We start from the raw sequence: 17,097 nt of genomic DNA on the forward strand, positions 1-17,097 counted from the left end.
GTGGAATGCAGCATTGTGTCTCTTAATGTATAATTTACAGCATCTGTGTGTGTGTGTGTTACTGTTGGTTAACTGAACCTTTGAACAGCAAATATTTACATAGTATTACCCGTCCACATTGGATGTGCTCACTGACCGTAGTCACTCAGATCAGGAGAGGAGAGAAGCTTGTGCTCTGAGCAGGATGTTGAAGGGAGTTCAGAAGAAGGCTGTCCTCACTGGCAGGCAGGCAGACAGACGCCCACATGAGGAAGTGGTTATGCTTCTTAAACAGGAAGGGGAGAGAACGCTTTTTTCTTCTGTAATAAAGAGTAAAGAAATAGTTGAGTTTCATTAAGAGCCAAGCCAGCGTTTGTGTTGACTGCTCAGAGTCCACGAACTGAGGCTTTTCTTTAACATCTCACTCTACGCTGCATCTCAGGGACGTTCTGGTTCAACCGTTTCCAAGGTAAGCAGAAAAACAGATGTTTTCTTTTATCTGAGACATTTTAAGCTGCAGGGCAGATTCTAGTGTCAGAGTGCTCGTGTTTGTGAAGTTATTTACGTGCAGTAACGTGTAAAAAAAAAAAAAAGTTTTTATACGAACGTCAGAGCAGAAGTCTGTACACTATAAGCTCTAATAACAACAACATAAGATTATAAGAGCATCTGTTTCTTGTAGGAATCCGTACAGTTCGTCAGAGCTACGTAGAATTCAAAAGACTCGAGTTTTGTGTTTTTCTTCTCTCTGAGCTCATGACAAATTCCTTCGTGGTCTGCTTTTAATTTACCGCACAAGTGAGAGAAGGAGGAAGTTCACTAGTACAAACACTTGGTTTTCTAAAGAACTTAAATTCGACCTAGACGTGGAAAATAGTTTTGTGTGCAAAGCAAAATACGATACGTTGAAGGAGGACGTTCAGAGACGACTTACAAGAATGTGTAATCCTGTTAAAAATAAAACTGGTGTGATGTTGCAGGATTTTCAACAGTTGTTTTTCTATTTAATTTCATCATACACCTGACTTACAGAGTCTCCAGTCATGGCTTACCACAGCTTTCTGCTCGAGCCCATCAGCTGCCACGCCTGGAACAAGGATCGGACTCGTAAGTCTTAAACAAACCTGCTGTAGAGCATCTCATAACATATTATTAAATATTAACCCCACTGTAAGAGTTTAGTGTCTCAAGCAGATGAGAGTTAATTACGGGAACCTTTTACGCTGACTGGAGTTGGAGTCATTTGTAATGTAATGTAAGGTAGTTGAACTTTTGTCATGAATTTTGTCTGTAAATTATTTAGTCCTTTGTTACATTTGTTCCGTTATTCGTTCGGCAGATACGGAAATGCGGTCTAAACTCCACCAGTGAGCCTCATCGCGCATGCTTTAATTTCACTTCCACAAAATTATTACACCCCCCTCCCCCCTCACACCATCACACCCTCAGACCGTTTGTATCTCATGTGCTCACTAGAGAACCACCATCGGAGCCCTCGGAGCCCATTTGGCAGAGTCCATGTTCTTCTAAACACCACTGGCTTTGATGTGTACTGCCAAAGTACAAAACAGACTCAGATCACTCATACTTTCCCTCAGTGTGTTTTCCCAGTCATCCAAGCAGTCAGAATTAAGCAGCTTATAAAACTTAGTATAAAAAAAAATCCAGAGCAAGAACAGTTCCTTCTTTGTTTTAAAAGAGCAGAGAAAAAAAGAGGAAAAAGTCAGCAGAGTATCTTACATGGTCATCACATTGCTGATTAACAAAAGAGAAGCGGTAACGATTCCCCTGCCCACACACGCACACGTCTGCACACACGCTTCCTGTTTTACCATGAATGGTGCTCTGTTGCTGATGAGGGACGTCTTAAACAGGTCACAGATCCTGAGCAGAGAACACGTTTAGTGCATAATGAAGAACCCACACAAAGCATTTCAGCTTGAAATGACGGACCACGTCTGCTGCGGCGGAACGTAGAAACTCGAACCATGTGCCAGTCGTCTCTTTTACACGTGTAGCTTCCCTAGTACCATAAAAGCCATTGAGAAGTTTGATTTTCTTGTTATTTATTTCAACAAAAAGATGACATCTATAATATCTCTGAGCTCATTGTAAAAGCACTAATGCAAATGCACATGGATGTAAATCTTTTTAAGCCAATCATTTTCTTCCAGTCTGAACTTCTCCATTCCACATTTTAAAGAAATTCACCAGGTTTTTAAACACTCAGGGTTTTGAACCCAGTTTTATTTTATTTTTCCTCTTACTATTTCTTACTTGTCCCTGACAACAATGTCATGCTAAAATGCAAACTGGTCCAAAATACTTCTTTGTGTTTGGCTTCCTGTCAGTAATTTATAGGCACGCTGAACCTAATCTTCGGACATATAACTTTAAAAAAAAAAAATAATAAAAAATTAATCTTAGCTAATGCACCTTCAAATAAAGATTTCATCTTTCTGTGAGTCAAGTTAGTATGAAACACTTACGAGCCCTAATAACCACAAGCCACCTGTTAAAACTCTCATCAGTCTCATCAGCTGTCTGGAAAGGGTAGAGTGTCGCAACGTTGCTCTGGTTAGGGACAGAATTTATTTCCAGGCCAGAAAAAAATAAACAAAAGCCAGACAGAAAGAAACTGGTCAGATCTTTAAATACCATCTGAAGCGCTAGAAACACATTTAGACATTAGAAACTTCCGCTTTAAGTAGAAATAAGCATCATTAGATCATTCTTACAGGTCTAGAAGCACCTTTAGAGATTACAAACTTCCCCTTTAAGTAGAGTTAAGCATCATTACATAATTCTTACAGGTCTAGAAGCATTTTTAGAGATTTAGATAAAGTTCCCTTTGAATAGAAATATCAGTAATATAAGTAATTATTGCAGGTCTAATTATTGCAGGTACTTTTAGAAGCAGTCTTTTTATAATTAGCTTGTATCTCTGCCTTCTGTATAGAAATCGCACTGTGCCCTAATAACCATGATGTCCACATCTATAAAAAGGAGGGAAATAGCTGGAACAAGATCCATGTGCTGAAGGAGCACAATGGCCAAGTCACTGGTGAGTGGTTCTGTTAGCGTCTAAACCATACACCTAAAAAGCTGGGTCTAGATGTCACTGCTGAAACATTGGGCATCTCCTGTGTGCCAGGTATCGACTGGGCCCCGGAGAGCAACCGCATTGTGACCTGTGGCACTGACCGTAACGCTTACGTCTGGACCATAAAGGGGGATGTGTGGAAGCCCACTCTGGTCATCCTCAGGATCAATCGTGCTGCCCGATGCGTTAAATGGTCACCCAAGGAGAACAAGTTTGCTGTGGGGAGCGGCTCTCGCCTCATCTCTGTCTGCTACTTCGAGCAGGAGAACGACTGGTGAGCCGATCAGGTTACTGGGTCTCCTTTGCCATCACAGGGTTAATGTTTCATTCATAATTAATCTGCTATTGAAGTGATTTTTAAATCAAACCTACTGTAATTGATCCTGAATCCTGAAATCTCTCCATAGGTGGATTTGCGTCTTTCAGACGTTTTCAATCATATAAAGACTCAAATGTTTAACTTTATTTATACACAGTATGACTGAGTGTGTGTGGCCACCTGAGCATCACACTCATATGTAGGTCTTCACCAAATCATTTCAGAGGGGATTTTATTGTAGGAATTACTGTACAACTCACACTATGTACTCAGTTGCCTAGAATGTCTCTATGCTGTAGAGTTACAGTTTGTCTTCACTGGAACTCAGACAATCATGACAATGTCCCTGTACACAAAGCACAGAGCTCCATGAAGACACGGTGTGAGAAGGTTGGAGTAGATCTCGAGTGTCCTGCACTGAGCCCTGACTCTGAGGAGGTCTGGGGTTCAGTCAGTGTTCAGTGGGGTTGAGTCACTCTTACACCATCAGTGTCTGATCTCACTAATGCTCTTGTAGCTGAATGAACACAAATCCACACAGACTCGCTCCAACATCTAGTGGAACGACGTCACAGAAGAGACGACTAGAGATGCGTACACAAACGTTTGGCTGTATTATGTATAGAGTATAATAATGTCTGATATTTGAACTTATTTAGGGAGAAATGCTGACATCTATCAATCCCAGGACATTCTCTCCTTCTCTCTATATGATACTGAAGTAGGTGTTTATTTTATTTGGCTTTAATACCTAGAATGTACATGATCTTCCTTTGCTTTTCCAGGTGGGTTTGTAAGCACATTAAGAAGCCCATTCGCTCTACTATCCTGTGCCTGGACTGGCACCCCAACAACGTCCTCCTGGCTGCTGGATCGTGTGATTTCAAATGCAGGTTGGGACGAGCCGCTCATCTATATCAAATAAAAGCCCATCTGTCATTAATAATGCAGTGTGATAGTAACTCAAATAATTATCACTGCGGTCAGATTTCAATCCCAGAGTTCTTCCTCATGTAACACTACAGATGTAATGAATCAGTGAATTACCAGCTGAATCTTGGTGTGTAAGAAAAGGAAAAACATGTCTCTGTAGGTCTGAGAACGATGGTCACAGTTAGTGTTATGTAAATGTTTACCTCGTCTGCAGGATTTTCTCAGCCTACATCAAGGAAGTTGAGGAGAAGCCTGCTCCAACTCCATGGGGCTCCAAGATGCCATTCGGAGAGGTGATGTTTGAATCGTCTGGCACTGCAGGCTGGGTGCACGGTGTTTCCTTCTCCGAGAGCGGGAATCGCGTTGCTTGGGCGAGTCACGATAGCACGGTGGCTGTAGCTGAAGGAGGCAAGACTGCTGTGTGAGTGCTGATCATATTCACCATCGGAGTACACGAGTGTGATCTAATTTACTGCTCACACTTTTTTTTCATTATTTTTGAGTCAGAACTGTAAATAGCACTCACACTCACCTGTTACGATTTAATCTTCAACAGAGGATGAAGGCTAAAGCATTATGCACATCGATAATGAACACCTTTACACACTAGGTCTCATTTATCATTCTTTATTAAGACTTACAAACTTGACTTACACAAATGTTTGTATAAGTCAAACTGAACCAGATATTTCCACTGGAAAAAAAGCTTTTTGTGTTCGAGTTAGAGGTTTTCTCGGGTCTAAAGAAATGTACCCGACCCAAAGTGACCCGAATCACTTTTTACCCGAACCCGACATGCATTATTTATTTATTTATTTTTAAGAAAGACCTGACCCGAGACAAACTAGAAAAAATTAGACCCGAGTCCGGCCCGCCCCGTTGGCAATTTTATTTTACCCGACTGGACCCGAATGTTGCGTAACTCTACACTAAAGTAACCGCTACAGAGTGGATTCAAAATTGATTGACAGGTCTGGAGGTTGGAAAAGGACTCGAGACGATGCACACACACGAGATACAGTTCGAGTAGTTCGGGTCTTCTCGGGTCCGTTCGGTAAAAACACATTTATTTTAAATTACCCGAGACCCGATGCCGCTATTATTAGACCCGATCCTTGTCCGAGGTACACGTGAAACTTTTAGACCCGAACCTGGGCCGGACCTTGGGTTTTCGGATCTAAGTAGACTCGTGAAGACGATAAACATCTAGAGACTAATCAAGTTGAAATGAGTTTTGATTGAGACTTTGATAAAAGAGACTATTAACGAGAGACTCGATCTCTGTAGATGATCTGAAGCCACACAAATTGAATGTTTTTTTCTGAATCCCTTATGTGAACGCTCGGACAAACTTCTCACTAAACTCTCTCTTCTGCTGTTGTCAGAATGGCCAGTCTGGCTTCAGAGACGCTTCCCCTGCTCTGTGTGACCTTCATCACTGAGAACAGCTTAGTGGCAGCAGTGAGTACTGACGACCCAAACCGCTCATCGTTACTGATGACCCGTAAACCTGCGAGAGCTTGATCTGATGGTGAAATGTGTTTCAGGGCCACGACTGTTACCCTGTGCTGTTTGTCTACGATGCTGCAAAAGGAGCTCTGACTTTTGGTGGTAAACTTGACGTTCCCAAACAAAGTGCTCAGAAGGGTCTGACTGCCAGGGAGCGTTTCCAGAACCTGGACAAAAAAGCCACGTCAGACAGCAAGGAGGCCGTGCTGGAGTCCCTGCACAAAAACAGCATCAGGTTTGTTCTACATTTATATTCAGCAACAATGATCTGCATCAGTTAGATAGAGACCCCAGAGCTTCTGAATGACGGAGCCTTGTTTAAAGGAAAAGTCCAATCTGTAACACATTAATTATATACATATCGCTGTATTCGTGATTATGGTGGTGAGGTTCCCATTTCTAGGACTGTTACAATGCCATATAATAAGAGAAAATATTTCATCACTGTTTTGTGCTTAGCTAAAAAAAAACAAAAACAAAAAAAAACTCCAAGACTTCTTTAGTCAGTCATATCGATAAAAAAAAATCCGAAACAGAAGTGCCAGAGAACGTAAATATTGAATATTGGAGGATGCAACACGTCAGGCCTTAAAGGACATTGTGGAGGTTTTTGTGAGATCGCTGCAGGCAAAAATGCTCAATTTTGAAATTTTTGTGCTTTTTTTGTTGTTGGAACGACTTGAATCGGAGAAATTTCAAGCGCAGGATTTTTTTTTCTTTAAGCATGTGTGAGTCACATCATGTTCAAAATTAGAGTAACCTTTTTTTTCAGGATTCTTCTCTAAAATCTCTTACCAATGAAGACGTGATTACGTGTGTAATTAATTACTATCTATAAAAGCGATGTGCGATGCACCGTCACTTAGAGAGAACATCACACAACACAGGTTTTAGCCCGTAGGTGTGGAAAATCCGTTCCATTTCAAATAAACTACAAGCTTCTCTGACTTCTGTAGTTTCTGTTTCTGTTCATTTCTGCGATCGCAAATTGACACAATCCTGTAGGGAGCCACAGCAAGAGAGCAGAAAACTGACCTATTTGAGATGGAGTGAGAACGGTTTAGACTAAACTACTAAAGCACTGCTGCATCACTCTCTTTACATTGAGATGAACTCTCACTAGCAACACTATCAGCTGGTAGACAAATGGCATTGTGGGTCATTTTAAACAAAGTAAAAACGGACCAAAGGAAACTTTATTCAGAGTGGTGAAGATCAGATGTTCATCATAAAGATTAAATACGTTAAAAGAGATGTTCAGAATGTTGTGGATTTGACGCACTTGACTACTTGCTCCTGTTGGTCCTGTGCTTCTGAGCTACGTGCTCAAATATCTGTATAGTCATCACACCGAGCTCTCTCTTCCTACCCGTGAGTGTAGTTTATAACCACATATCTGTCTTTCTCTCTCAGTCAAATCTCAGTGCTCGATGGAGGGAAAGTGCAGTGCAGCAAATTCTGCACCACTGGGATGGACGGAGGAATGGCCATTTGGGACGTCAAGGTGAAACTCATCGAACTCTTCCTGCTATTTTATTAATTATCAATTAATTTCTAATGCACAGATCAATTCTGATACCACATATTGTACAAACCCTGATTACTAAAACGCTGCTCCCTCGACACAGACCCTCTCATCTGCCATGAAAGATCTGAAGATCGTCTAAAAGCGGACTTCGTGGTATCCTGAAGAAAAACTGATCATCATGAGTGCTGGGATACAGTTATTATATATATATATATATGGCTGATCATCAATAATGCAACAGTACATAGCATTTATTCTTCTAAAAGCAGCTGTGATCGGACTTACAGCCCCCTGCTACTGTTTATGACTCTTGGTACTGCTCACTTACTGATTCTTAATTGTCTTGAATAATAATAAAAATAAAAACACCTTAAATAAATAACTTTGAATAAAATTGTACTAGAATCGAGAAATTCTTTTTTTCCATCTGAAGTAGAAATGTTTTTTTTTAACCAGACATTTTATTTAGTCTTTGAAGGGAACAACTCATATTATACAAAAAAAAAAGAATTAAAACGAAGAAAGAATTAAAAAATATATATATATATATTATGGTCGTCAGCTCACTGGGTCATTAATCGATGCTGAAACATTGATATTAACTCATGCTTGAGATTCTCATGCATAGACTGTAAGATTAGTGTAAATGAGAACCTTAACTGCAAATATACATAAGCCCAGTGCATATTATTTAATGTCTTGTGCTTCCTGAACACAAAATATATAAAATCCTGTATATTTATTATGACATTCATGAGCGTTTATTTGCTTCTCAAGAGAACTTGAGAATTCTTGGGAAAAACGTCGTCCTCGTCTGTCGCCGTGCTGGGATCACGTGACTCGGGTCCTCCGGGACGTCTGTGGGAACAGAACCATGGGCAGACTCGCACCATCCAGGCTGCAGCTTTTCCCACATCTGTCTCACAGCGGATCGGTCGTCCCTAACCGACCTACGGTACAGTGTCTGTGCAGAAAGGAGCGAATCTTCTCCACCGCCGTCAGCTGAACAGTCGGGACGATAAGTAATGATACGCAGACTAGATAAGATATTCACACAATCCAGTAATTAAACTGAAAACCAGACAAGCCTGGCAGTTTATTACATAAACATCACAGGGCAGTGTTTGCACACCAACATCTACCCGAACGAACACATCGTTTCCACTCCAAATGATATGGCTGATGCTTTATAAAGTCTTAGTGGCGCATAAAATTCTGAAATATATATATCAGGGGAAGAAGTGAAAGGGGAAGAGGAGCGGGGGAAAAGGACGATGCCTTTCCCGACGGTAACCTTCATCCGTACGACTGGATAACCAAATGGTCCATAAAGTATTGGGGAGATTGGTCAAGAAAATAAACAAGGTGCAGCTTCGTCCAAAACTAAAAATGATCCTGATGACCAGATGAAGTGACGAATACTTTTGGACTGTCAGTGTCATCTTAATAAATCTTTAAGCTGGCAAAGTAACATGAAGGCATCATATAAACGTTACGATATTCAGATTTCGGCACAAAAACAAAAACAAAAAACAGCGACACGTGAGAGACATGTCGCTCCACATTTCTGACACAACGAGGGGGAAAGAAACCAACATTGCACAGTAGTGTTGCAGCAGGCATATCAAGTTAGCTATCTTCTGTTTAAGAAAAGAAACGCACACGCAATTGTGCACTCGCACGCTTTAAAGCATAGGTCAAGGCTCGAGAGGAGAACGTCCACTGAACACGTCAGAACCAGGAACAGAAGAGCAAGAGTTTTCTTGCACTTGGCACACGTACATGCAAAGCTACCAAACGTGATGGCTGCAACTCGGACATCTGCTTTAGTATTATAAGAAAGTGTAGTCTGGGCATGAAAGTTCACCAAGTTTAAAAAGCCACAAAAGGGGGAACGGGACAACGAAACATCTATAGATAACAGACAAGAAGGCTACAGCTACGCTTGCTTCGAAAAAAATGCCCTCTCTCTTCTTAACCCCTTTCTCTTAGCAGCGCCAGAGGAGGAGGAAAAGCACCCCCTCTGAAATGTAACTCCATTATTTGTTTCCTGCCACGTGGGCAGGAATGTGTTGAAGTTAGAGACCTCAGTCTGTCTCCAAGATTAATGGAGGCTGCTCGTTTTCTTCGTCCAGGTGCAGGGCGTTCATGTCGTCCTCCACGCCAGCTCCACCCACTGCACCCTGATCCTCAGAGTAACCTGGTGGAACGGAGTCATGCACACGTTACACACGGTTTCACACGAGAGCAACCAGCCCAGGGTGTAGAAGTCTTACCTTTGGCGATGGCAGTGCTGTAGGTCTGGGCCACTAGTGGGCGGTCATGGGACGTCTGCTCTAGAATCTCATTTGCAGGTTCGGCGCTTCCATCTAACCTGTAAATGACACGAATCAGATCATCTGCTACAATAACACTGAGGACAAAAACTCAAAAAAACTTAAATCAGACTTCAGTCATAATCTCATCATTTATGTGTCATCACAATCTGGTGCTATGAGAAGGAAAAGGAATAAAACACCTCAGGACCTTGAGTTTGCAGACGGTGACACACATCACGCTACACCACAACTCATTCTGGTCTTATTCTTATTGTATAGAATGTCTGAAAGATGACGTGACATCATCCAATGCATAAGAGCATGAGCTCAGTCCTAATTTTGTGTAAACATAGACAGGGGTTTTAGCTGTACATTCTACCTGAGGAACTACTGTAGACCACCCACACACACACACACACCTCAGGGCTTGGTTTCTGCTCTCATATACTGTACATAATCAGCTGTGAGACTAAATCATGTCCCATCAACAATATAAATGACCACAGGTGGACTTAAATCAAGGTGTAGAAACATCTCAGCAACGATGGAGAGAAACGGGAGGCATCTGAGCTGGGTCTTAAGTGTTGCTGCAAAGTGTCTGAATAATTATGGACATGTCAAAGATCAGCCTTTTTTATATATATATAAATAAACTTTGTCATTATGGAGTAGTGAGTAGATTAATGAGAAAAAAATAAATGAATTTGAAAGATTGTAGCATCAGTGTAGAGGCAATGAAAATGTGTGTGTGTGTGAGAGAGAAGAGTGAGAGCATTACTTGTGCTGCTTCATCAGTGTGCATTCTCCTCCCTCCTGTGGGTCCAGGTTATACAGGTAAAGGTAGCCGTCCGAAGCCGCCACCAAGAGACGTGGAATCTTCTGGATTCTGAAGAATGAATAAGCAACAAAATGATATATTCTGCACACACGAGTGCTGCATCATTACCAGGAGACACCAAAAAAGGAAGAGAGAAAAAAAAAACAGAGAGAAGTGATTCTCACATGGCTAGAGCGCAGATGTTCTTGTGTCCCGAAAACGGCAGTCTGACCGTAGCGAAGGCGCGACCTTGTGTGAACATCTCAGACACCTGAGCCGGCAGGTACGTAGTGGAGGCCATCAGGACTTTCCCAAAGTATCCTGTCCAAGTCGTGGGTTCCTCCTGTGGCCTGGTGTGGAAAAAATCGGAGCAAAACTAGAACCAAAATGACTTTCTTGCAAAAAAAAAAAAAACAAGTTTTACAATATTTAAAGCTGTTGGAAGTCAGCAGGGGATTTAACAATAACACCTACTTTTCTCTCTGTGTCTCCAGCTTAAAGATATGAACCGTCTCTGTGTTGCTAGAGGCAGAAAGATAAAGTCCTTCCATGCTGAAAGCCAGGGAGCAGATACTCACACATCTGGCAAAAATAAATAAATAATTGAGGTTTTCCCATCACCACCTGCAGTGATCGACTGATTATTAAACTTATAGTTTGCTGAACGAGGCGACGTTACCTCTTCACTCCCCTCCTGAACTCAAACAGCTTCTGGCCCTCTGGAATGGAGAACACGCGAATGACGGTTCCCTGGAAAACATCCCAAAACGGTGAGGATGAATACGAGAAATAAAGAGCTGAGGGAATTTAAACGGTTAAACGTACGAATAAAACCGCAAACCTTCTCGGAGGCTGTGGCGAGTTTCGTTCCACTAGCGTCAAAAGCGAGCGCTGCTAACGGGCTGTCGTGAGCCGGGATCATGTTAGCGGCCCTCTGGAATGGAAACGCCGCAGTTTATGCACACGTTAAACATTTAGAACGATTCGATTCTTTAGCTCGATTTGACGATAATAAGTGACAGGAAGGATTTTAAACCTACCAGATTAACAGTGTCAAAGACCTGCACTTCACCTATCGTTGCGCTTCCGGGATATGCCAGGTAGCAGTTATCGTTGCTGATTGAAAGTGCGCACAATCCTAAAAACAAGACCAGAGCGAATTTGTTAAAGAACCTCCCTGTTATTCATTAAATCAACCACCAGTGGAACCGGTATGAACCACAACATCCTCATGCGCATCACAGAGACTCAGTGTTGCAGTTCCCAAAATGTTGGTATCAAAATGAGTCTTCTTTCATGCTGTTGTGAAAGGAGAACTGTAAAAACCAACGAATATCCTGTTGTGAAAGATGGTAACTGTGCAGAAATACAGATACTGTAAAAATATTAGAAGGACAATAAAAAAACAGGGAGTCGAGTATATAAGAAATCGGCACACCTGAAGGATTGGGAGGAGTCTCTCGAATCGTATGCAGTACTTTCATATCCCTGATGTTGTGGATATAAAGTGATTCCTCCAGACATACTATCAACCTCTGTTTGGAGGAAACGAAGACTTTTAGCCATTTTCTGCACCATTTTTCATACACACCAATTACAAACTAGTGAGCTCTAAAACTGTCTGTTAATCCATTAGAGATCTTAAATGGTTGTGTGCATGAACCCACCCTGTACCTACCTGTCTGTTCAGTTTGACAGCCAGTATAGTGTTCGAGTAGCTGTAGTTACAGATCTCGGTTCCCTTCTTAAAATGGCACACTTTGAGTTTCCGAGGTGCCTTAAGGCTCACGATAGCAACGAGGCTACTGGAAAACAGTCTTTCCACGATACAGACATCTTCCGTGTCAGCTGTGGAAAAGGAGACACGAGACAAAATATGTACATCTACGTTACTAGGCTGCTTTGAATCAGAAACGATGCTCGGTTGAATAATTCACCGTATAAGAGCGGAAAAAAGACAGAAGCTGTAAGTTAAAGGTGAGATGTGAAACATGAACTGCTTTGTATGCCTTTTATAACCCTGTGCTACAATCTGTGTGGTCTCTTCAACATCCGCACCCAAATAAACCAACATCTATATCTGTCATCGTCATTGGAAGCTGTACATCACTGCTAAGGACAGTTTTATTCATCCACACTAACAGTTTAATCTGAAACAGAGCACGGTTTTGCATAAGACAAATTTGTAATCATGTCATGAAATGGTCATGTCAACCAGGAAGCGCATTGTGGTACAGAACTCGAAAGAGGAGGTGGTCTGAGTTCGGGTGTAACTGCACTGTGGCGTGTTTCCTGTGAGAGTGAACACAACTCATACTCAAGTCAGCAGTTGTTCATGAAGTAAAGTAACCTGTGTGTGTGTGTGTGTGTGTGTGTGTGTGTGTGTGTGTGTGTGTGTGTGTGTGTATGTCTTAGTTTGTGACAACGTCGTGTAGCAGAGGAATAGCAGGGGAATGTTGTGGAACACATCAGAGGCCCAAAATAAACAAACAAACAAATAAAAAAGAAATTGTGAGTCACATGGAGTTGTTGCTCTCTGTGTGCTTGTGATGATGTAAGATGAACACAAATGCATCAAGCGAATCTGAAACCAGACCAATGCTGTGAAAGCACTGAAGACTTTTCATTTGTGCTTTCAGGTTAGATATAGAATTTGGTCAAAATATGAAGCGATACTTACTACATTCGTAAATCTGCTCCAATTTGTCAACCGATGACAAAGAGAAAAACTTGTATCCAGATTTCGTACCAACTGCTAAGGACCTGCTCGGGGGAAAAGGGCAGAAAAAAAAAAATCAAATCTCTCAAGCACATTTCTGTCTTTCCCTCTAAAGCAGCAGTGTCCAATCTTATCCACAAAGGGCCGGTGTGGATGCAGGTTTTCATCCCAACCAAGCAGAAGCCACACCTGATTCCACCTGTTTAATCAGCTGTTCTTGGCTTTTGGTAGACTCTGGTGTGGCTTCTGCTTGGTTAGAATGAAAACCTGCACCAGAGTACATTTAAAGCGTCAAAGTTGTCACACGGTGACATTTTGTTGACATTGGCCTTGTACTGTTACAGCCTTCACAATAACACAATAGTTTGTGTCTGAGCTGTAAACTGTCAAATAAACTCAGTTTTGTGATGAAAAATAAATTTCAATTTAAAAAAATCTAGTTGACATTAAAAGTGAATTAGGATCTGAGGATTTGAGCAAGTTTTTATTCTATATTACTTTGTAATTCTGTTTTTTATACCTCACAAGAGAATTACATAGCTGTGCTCTTGTTGAATTCAGACTGAAAAGGGGGCATGTCCATAAAATGACTGACACCCGCTAGTATCGAGTCATGTAGCTTATACACCCGCTAGTATCGAGTCATGTAGCTTATACACCCGCTAGTATTGAGTCATGTAGCTTATACACCCGCTAGTACCGAGTCACATAGCTTATACACCCACTAGTATCGAGTCACATAGCTTATACACCCGCTAGTATCGAGTCATATAGCTTATACACCCGCTAGTATTGAGCCATGAGGCTTATACACCCGCTAGTAGAGTCATGTAGCTTATACACCCGCTAGTATCAAGTCAAGTGGCTTATACACCCGCTAGTATCAAGTCATGTGGCTTATACACCCGCAAGTATCGAGTCATGTGGCTTATACACCTGCTGGTATCGAGTCATGTGTCTTATACACCCGCTAGTATCAAGTCATGTGACTTATACACCTGCTAGTATTAAGAGCACATTTAAAGAGAAAGTGTGTAGAAAGTTTTTATTCTATATTACTTTTTAATTGTTTTTTATACTCACAAGAGAATTATATGGCTGTGCTCTTGTTGAATTCAGGTTGAAAAGGGGGCGTGTCCATAAAATGACTGACACCCGCTAGTATCGAGTCATGTAGCTTATACACCCGCTAGCACCGAGTCACGTAGCTTATACACCCGCTAGTACCGAGTCATATAGCTTATACACCCGCTAGTATCGAGTCATGTGACATCCGCTAGTATCGAGTCATGTAGCTTATACACCCGCTAGTATCAAGTCATATGACACCCGCTAGTATTGAGTCATGTAGCTTATACACCCGCTAGTATAGAGTCATGTAGCTTATACACCCGCTAGTATTGAGTCATGTAGCTTATACACCCGCTAATATCAAGTCACGTGACACCCGCTAGTATTGAGTCATGTAGCTTATACACCCGCTAGTATCGAGTCATGTAGCTTATACACCCGCTAATATCGAGTCATGTAGCTTATACACCCGCTAGTATCGAGTCATGTAGCTTATACACCCGCTAGTATTGAGTCATGTAGCTTATACACCCGCTAGTATTGAGTCATGTAGCTTATACACCCGCTAGTATTGAGTCATGTAGCTTATACACCCGCTAGTATCAAGTCATGTGGCTTATACACCCGCTAGTATCAAGTCATGTGGCTTATACACCCGCTAGTATCAAGTCATGTGGCTTATACACCCGCTAGTATTAAGTCATGTAGCTTATACACCCGCTAGTATTGAGTCATGTAGCTTATACACCCGCTAGTATCAAGTCATGTGGCTTATACACCCGCTAGTATTAAGTCATGTGACTTATACACCCGCTAGTATTAAGTCATGTGACTTATACACCCGCTACATGATAGCTAACACACCATGGCTAACGTGGACAGTCACACGTCCAACACGTTTGTTATCTACTGGACATTACAGCTAGATAAACAGGCTACACAAAGCTGTAACAAATCTCATAAATATCCTTTAATCTTTGCCGTATGCTGAATAAACGTGAAAACTTTTATGTGGCGTGTTTTTATATTTTTTGGAGCCCATGTTTAATATCTAAAGCTAGAAAAACGCAGTTCACTTTATTCTTTGTTACAGTTAGCTAGATAACTACTAACTCACTAAGGTTTTCTGATATATTCTAATTCAGACGATCTGGTGTACAGATACAGTGTAATAATATAAACAGAAGCAGTGAAATACTAAGTCAGGCCTCATCCCCGAGCCCCAGTGACGCGGCTCCCCGCTATGCCTTACGTGTTGTCCTGGTTAAAGTTGGCGAAGAGTAGCTGGCTGCAGCCGGCCTCTCCGCTCTGACTGGCCAGGTTCATGAGCACAACATCTACGAGTCAAATCAAAATCGAAATGGAAGTAAATATGGCGAGATAATCAGCAAACCGCTATTCACTTTAACGAGTACTTAATTCCGCTCCGATCACTGGTAGTGCTGGTGTTGTTCTGTCTCAAGTGTTCTTATGCGCATGTGCAGTGACAGCGTGCGTTCTGTCAGAGCACATTTAAAGAGAAAGTGTGTAATTGTCCAGAGAGGAGAGGAGAAGAGGGGAGAGGGGGGAGGAGAAGATGAAGAGAGGAAGAGAGGAAGAGAGGGAGAGTAGAGGAGAGGAAGAGAGGAAGAGGGGAGAGTAGAGGAGTCCAAAGGGAAGGAGGAAAGGGGAGGAGAGGAAGAAAATAAAGGAGAGGAAGAAAGGAAACAGAGGAGAGGAGGATAAGAGAGGGGACCAGAAGAGAAAGAAGATGAATGGAAGAGAGGAGATGACAGCAGAGGAAAAGAGAGGAAGCGAGGAGACCAGAGGAGAGGAGGAGAAGAGACGAGTCAAGAAGAGAAGAGAGGAGACGAGGACAAGAGAGGATTAATATTTATTTTGTTTTAAAATAAATATTATAATATTTTACCAAATGTATTTTCTGGATGAATCTAGTGATACAGTAGAAAAAATAAATTACACATAAGTTACACATTCCTGAATATGGTCTGATATTAGGCCTACAACAAATTATAACAGAAAAGTTTACGGGCCAGTGTGGATTTTCTAGTGAGAGAAACATGGGCACTTTCTGTGACATTTTTACATCCAAAAACAAGTGTGGAATTGTTTCTGTTTATCATTCATAGAATACACACATACATATACATCCATAAAGGATGACACAGATGTAGACCTTATGAAGTAACCTGGCTTTTTCCAGTACAGATCCTCTATAAGGATATTCTATTAACACTGTCCATTAACACTGACTATTAAAACTACCCAAAATTAATATATTTTATATTTGCTATATATTATTTGCTTTACAATTTTATCACATTTTTACAGCACTGCATGATCTGTTCAATTAAAAAGAACGGCCAATTAATCCTGTACAAATGTGATTACACAAACTAATGGACATAGCTGTTAAACCTCTAGATCAATTCAATATAAAGGAAGCATAATGATGACTTCACAGACTAAAGAGACATCATTATAGCACAATTACTATGTAATTTGGCACACATGTAATTACCTGACTTGAGAATGTTTCTGCCCACAATGTGTCTTAAAATACACTTAATGGTCAAAAGTCTGTAAACACCTGACCATCATACAGAGCAACCTATTCCAAAACTGTGGTCATTAATATGGAGTCATTGACCACAGTTTTATCTCCAAACTGTTGCTACAGTACAAATTTTAAAGCACACAATTGTCTTAAATGTCTTTGTATGCTGTAGATTTAAATTTTCCCTTCACTGGAACTCAGACACTGTTCCATCATGACAATGAACCTGTACACAAAGCACAGA

General features: G+C 41.3%; 2 protein-coding genes across 3 annotated transcripts; one reads left to right on the forward strand and one right to left on the reverse strand.

Annotated features, from left to right (window-relative positions):
* Window positions 1-194: 194 nt before the first annotated feature.
* On the forward strand, window positions 195-7,770 carry arpc1b (actin related protein 2/3 complex, subunit 1B). The gene is made up of 10 exons (XM_047807751.1): window positions 195-448; window positions 1,012-1,086; window positions 2,939-3,043; window positions 3,134-3,356; window positions 4,187-4,294; window positions 4,549-4,755; window positions 5,720-5,795; window positions 5,882-6,078; window positions 7,257-7,347; window positions 7,472-7,770. The coding sequence occupies exons 2-10, from the start codon at window positions 1,023-1,025 to the stop codon at window positions 7,508-7,510; spliced, it is 1,110 nt and encodes a 369-aa protein (XP_047663707.1). The 5' UTR covers window positions 195-448; window positions 1,012-1,022; the 3' UTR covers window positions 7,511-7,770.
* Window positions 7,771-8,437: 667 nt separating this feature from the next.
* Window positions 8,438-15,780, reverse strand: wipi2 (WD repeat domain, phosphoinositide interacting 2). Of its 2 annotated transcripts, none has more exons than XM_027159219.2 (12): window positions 15,549-15,780; window positions 13,187-13,269; window positions 12,185-12,354; window positions 11,945-12,041; window positions 11,547-11,644; window positions 11,348-11,440; window positions 11,186-11,256; window positions 10,981-11,088; window positions 10,692-10,856; window positions 10,468-10,575; window positions 9,648-9,745; window positions 8,438-9,571 (listed from the first exon to the last, which is right to left on the reverse strand). In XM_027159219.2, exons 1-12 carry the CDS (start codon window positions 15,620-15,622, stop codon window positions 9,459-9,461), a joined length of 1,278 nt encoding a protein of 425 aa, XP_027015020.1. In that variant the 5' UTR covers window positions 15,623-15,780; the 3' UTR covers window positions 8,438-9,458. The 2 variants fall into 2 exon arrangements, with proteins under 2 accessions (XP_027015020.1, XP_027015022.1); XM_027159221.2 differs by lacking the exon at window positions 15,549-15,780 and adding an exon at window positions 14,309-15,482.
* Window positions 15,781-17,097: the final 1,317 nt, after the last annotated feature.

This window comes from Tachysurus fulvidraco, chromosome 24, assembly GCF_022655615.1.
Source record: "Tachysurus fulvidraco isolate hzauxx_2018 chromosome 24, HZAU_PFXX_2.0, whole genome shotgun sequence".
Classification (NCBI taxonomy): domain Eukaryota; kingdom Metazoa; phylum Chordata; class Actinopteri; order Siluriformes; family Bagridae; genus Tachysurus; species Tachysurus fulvidraco.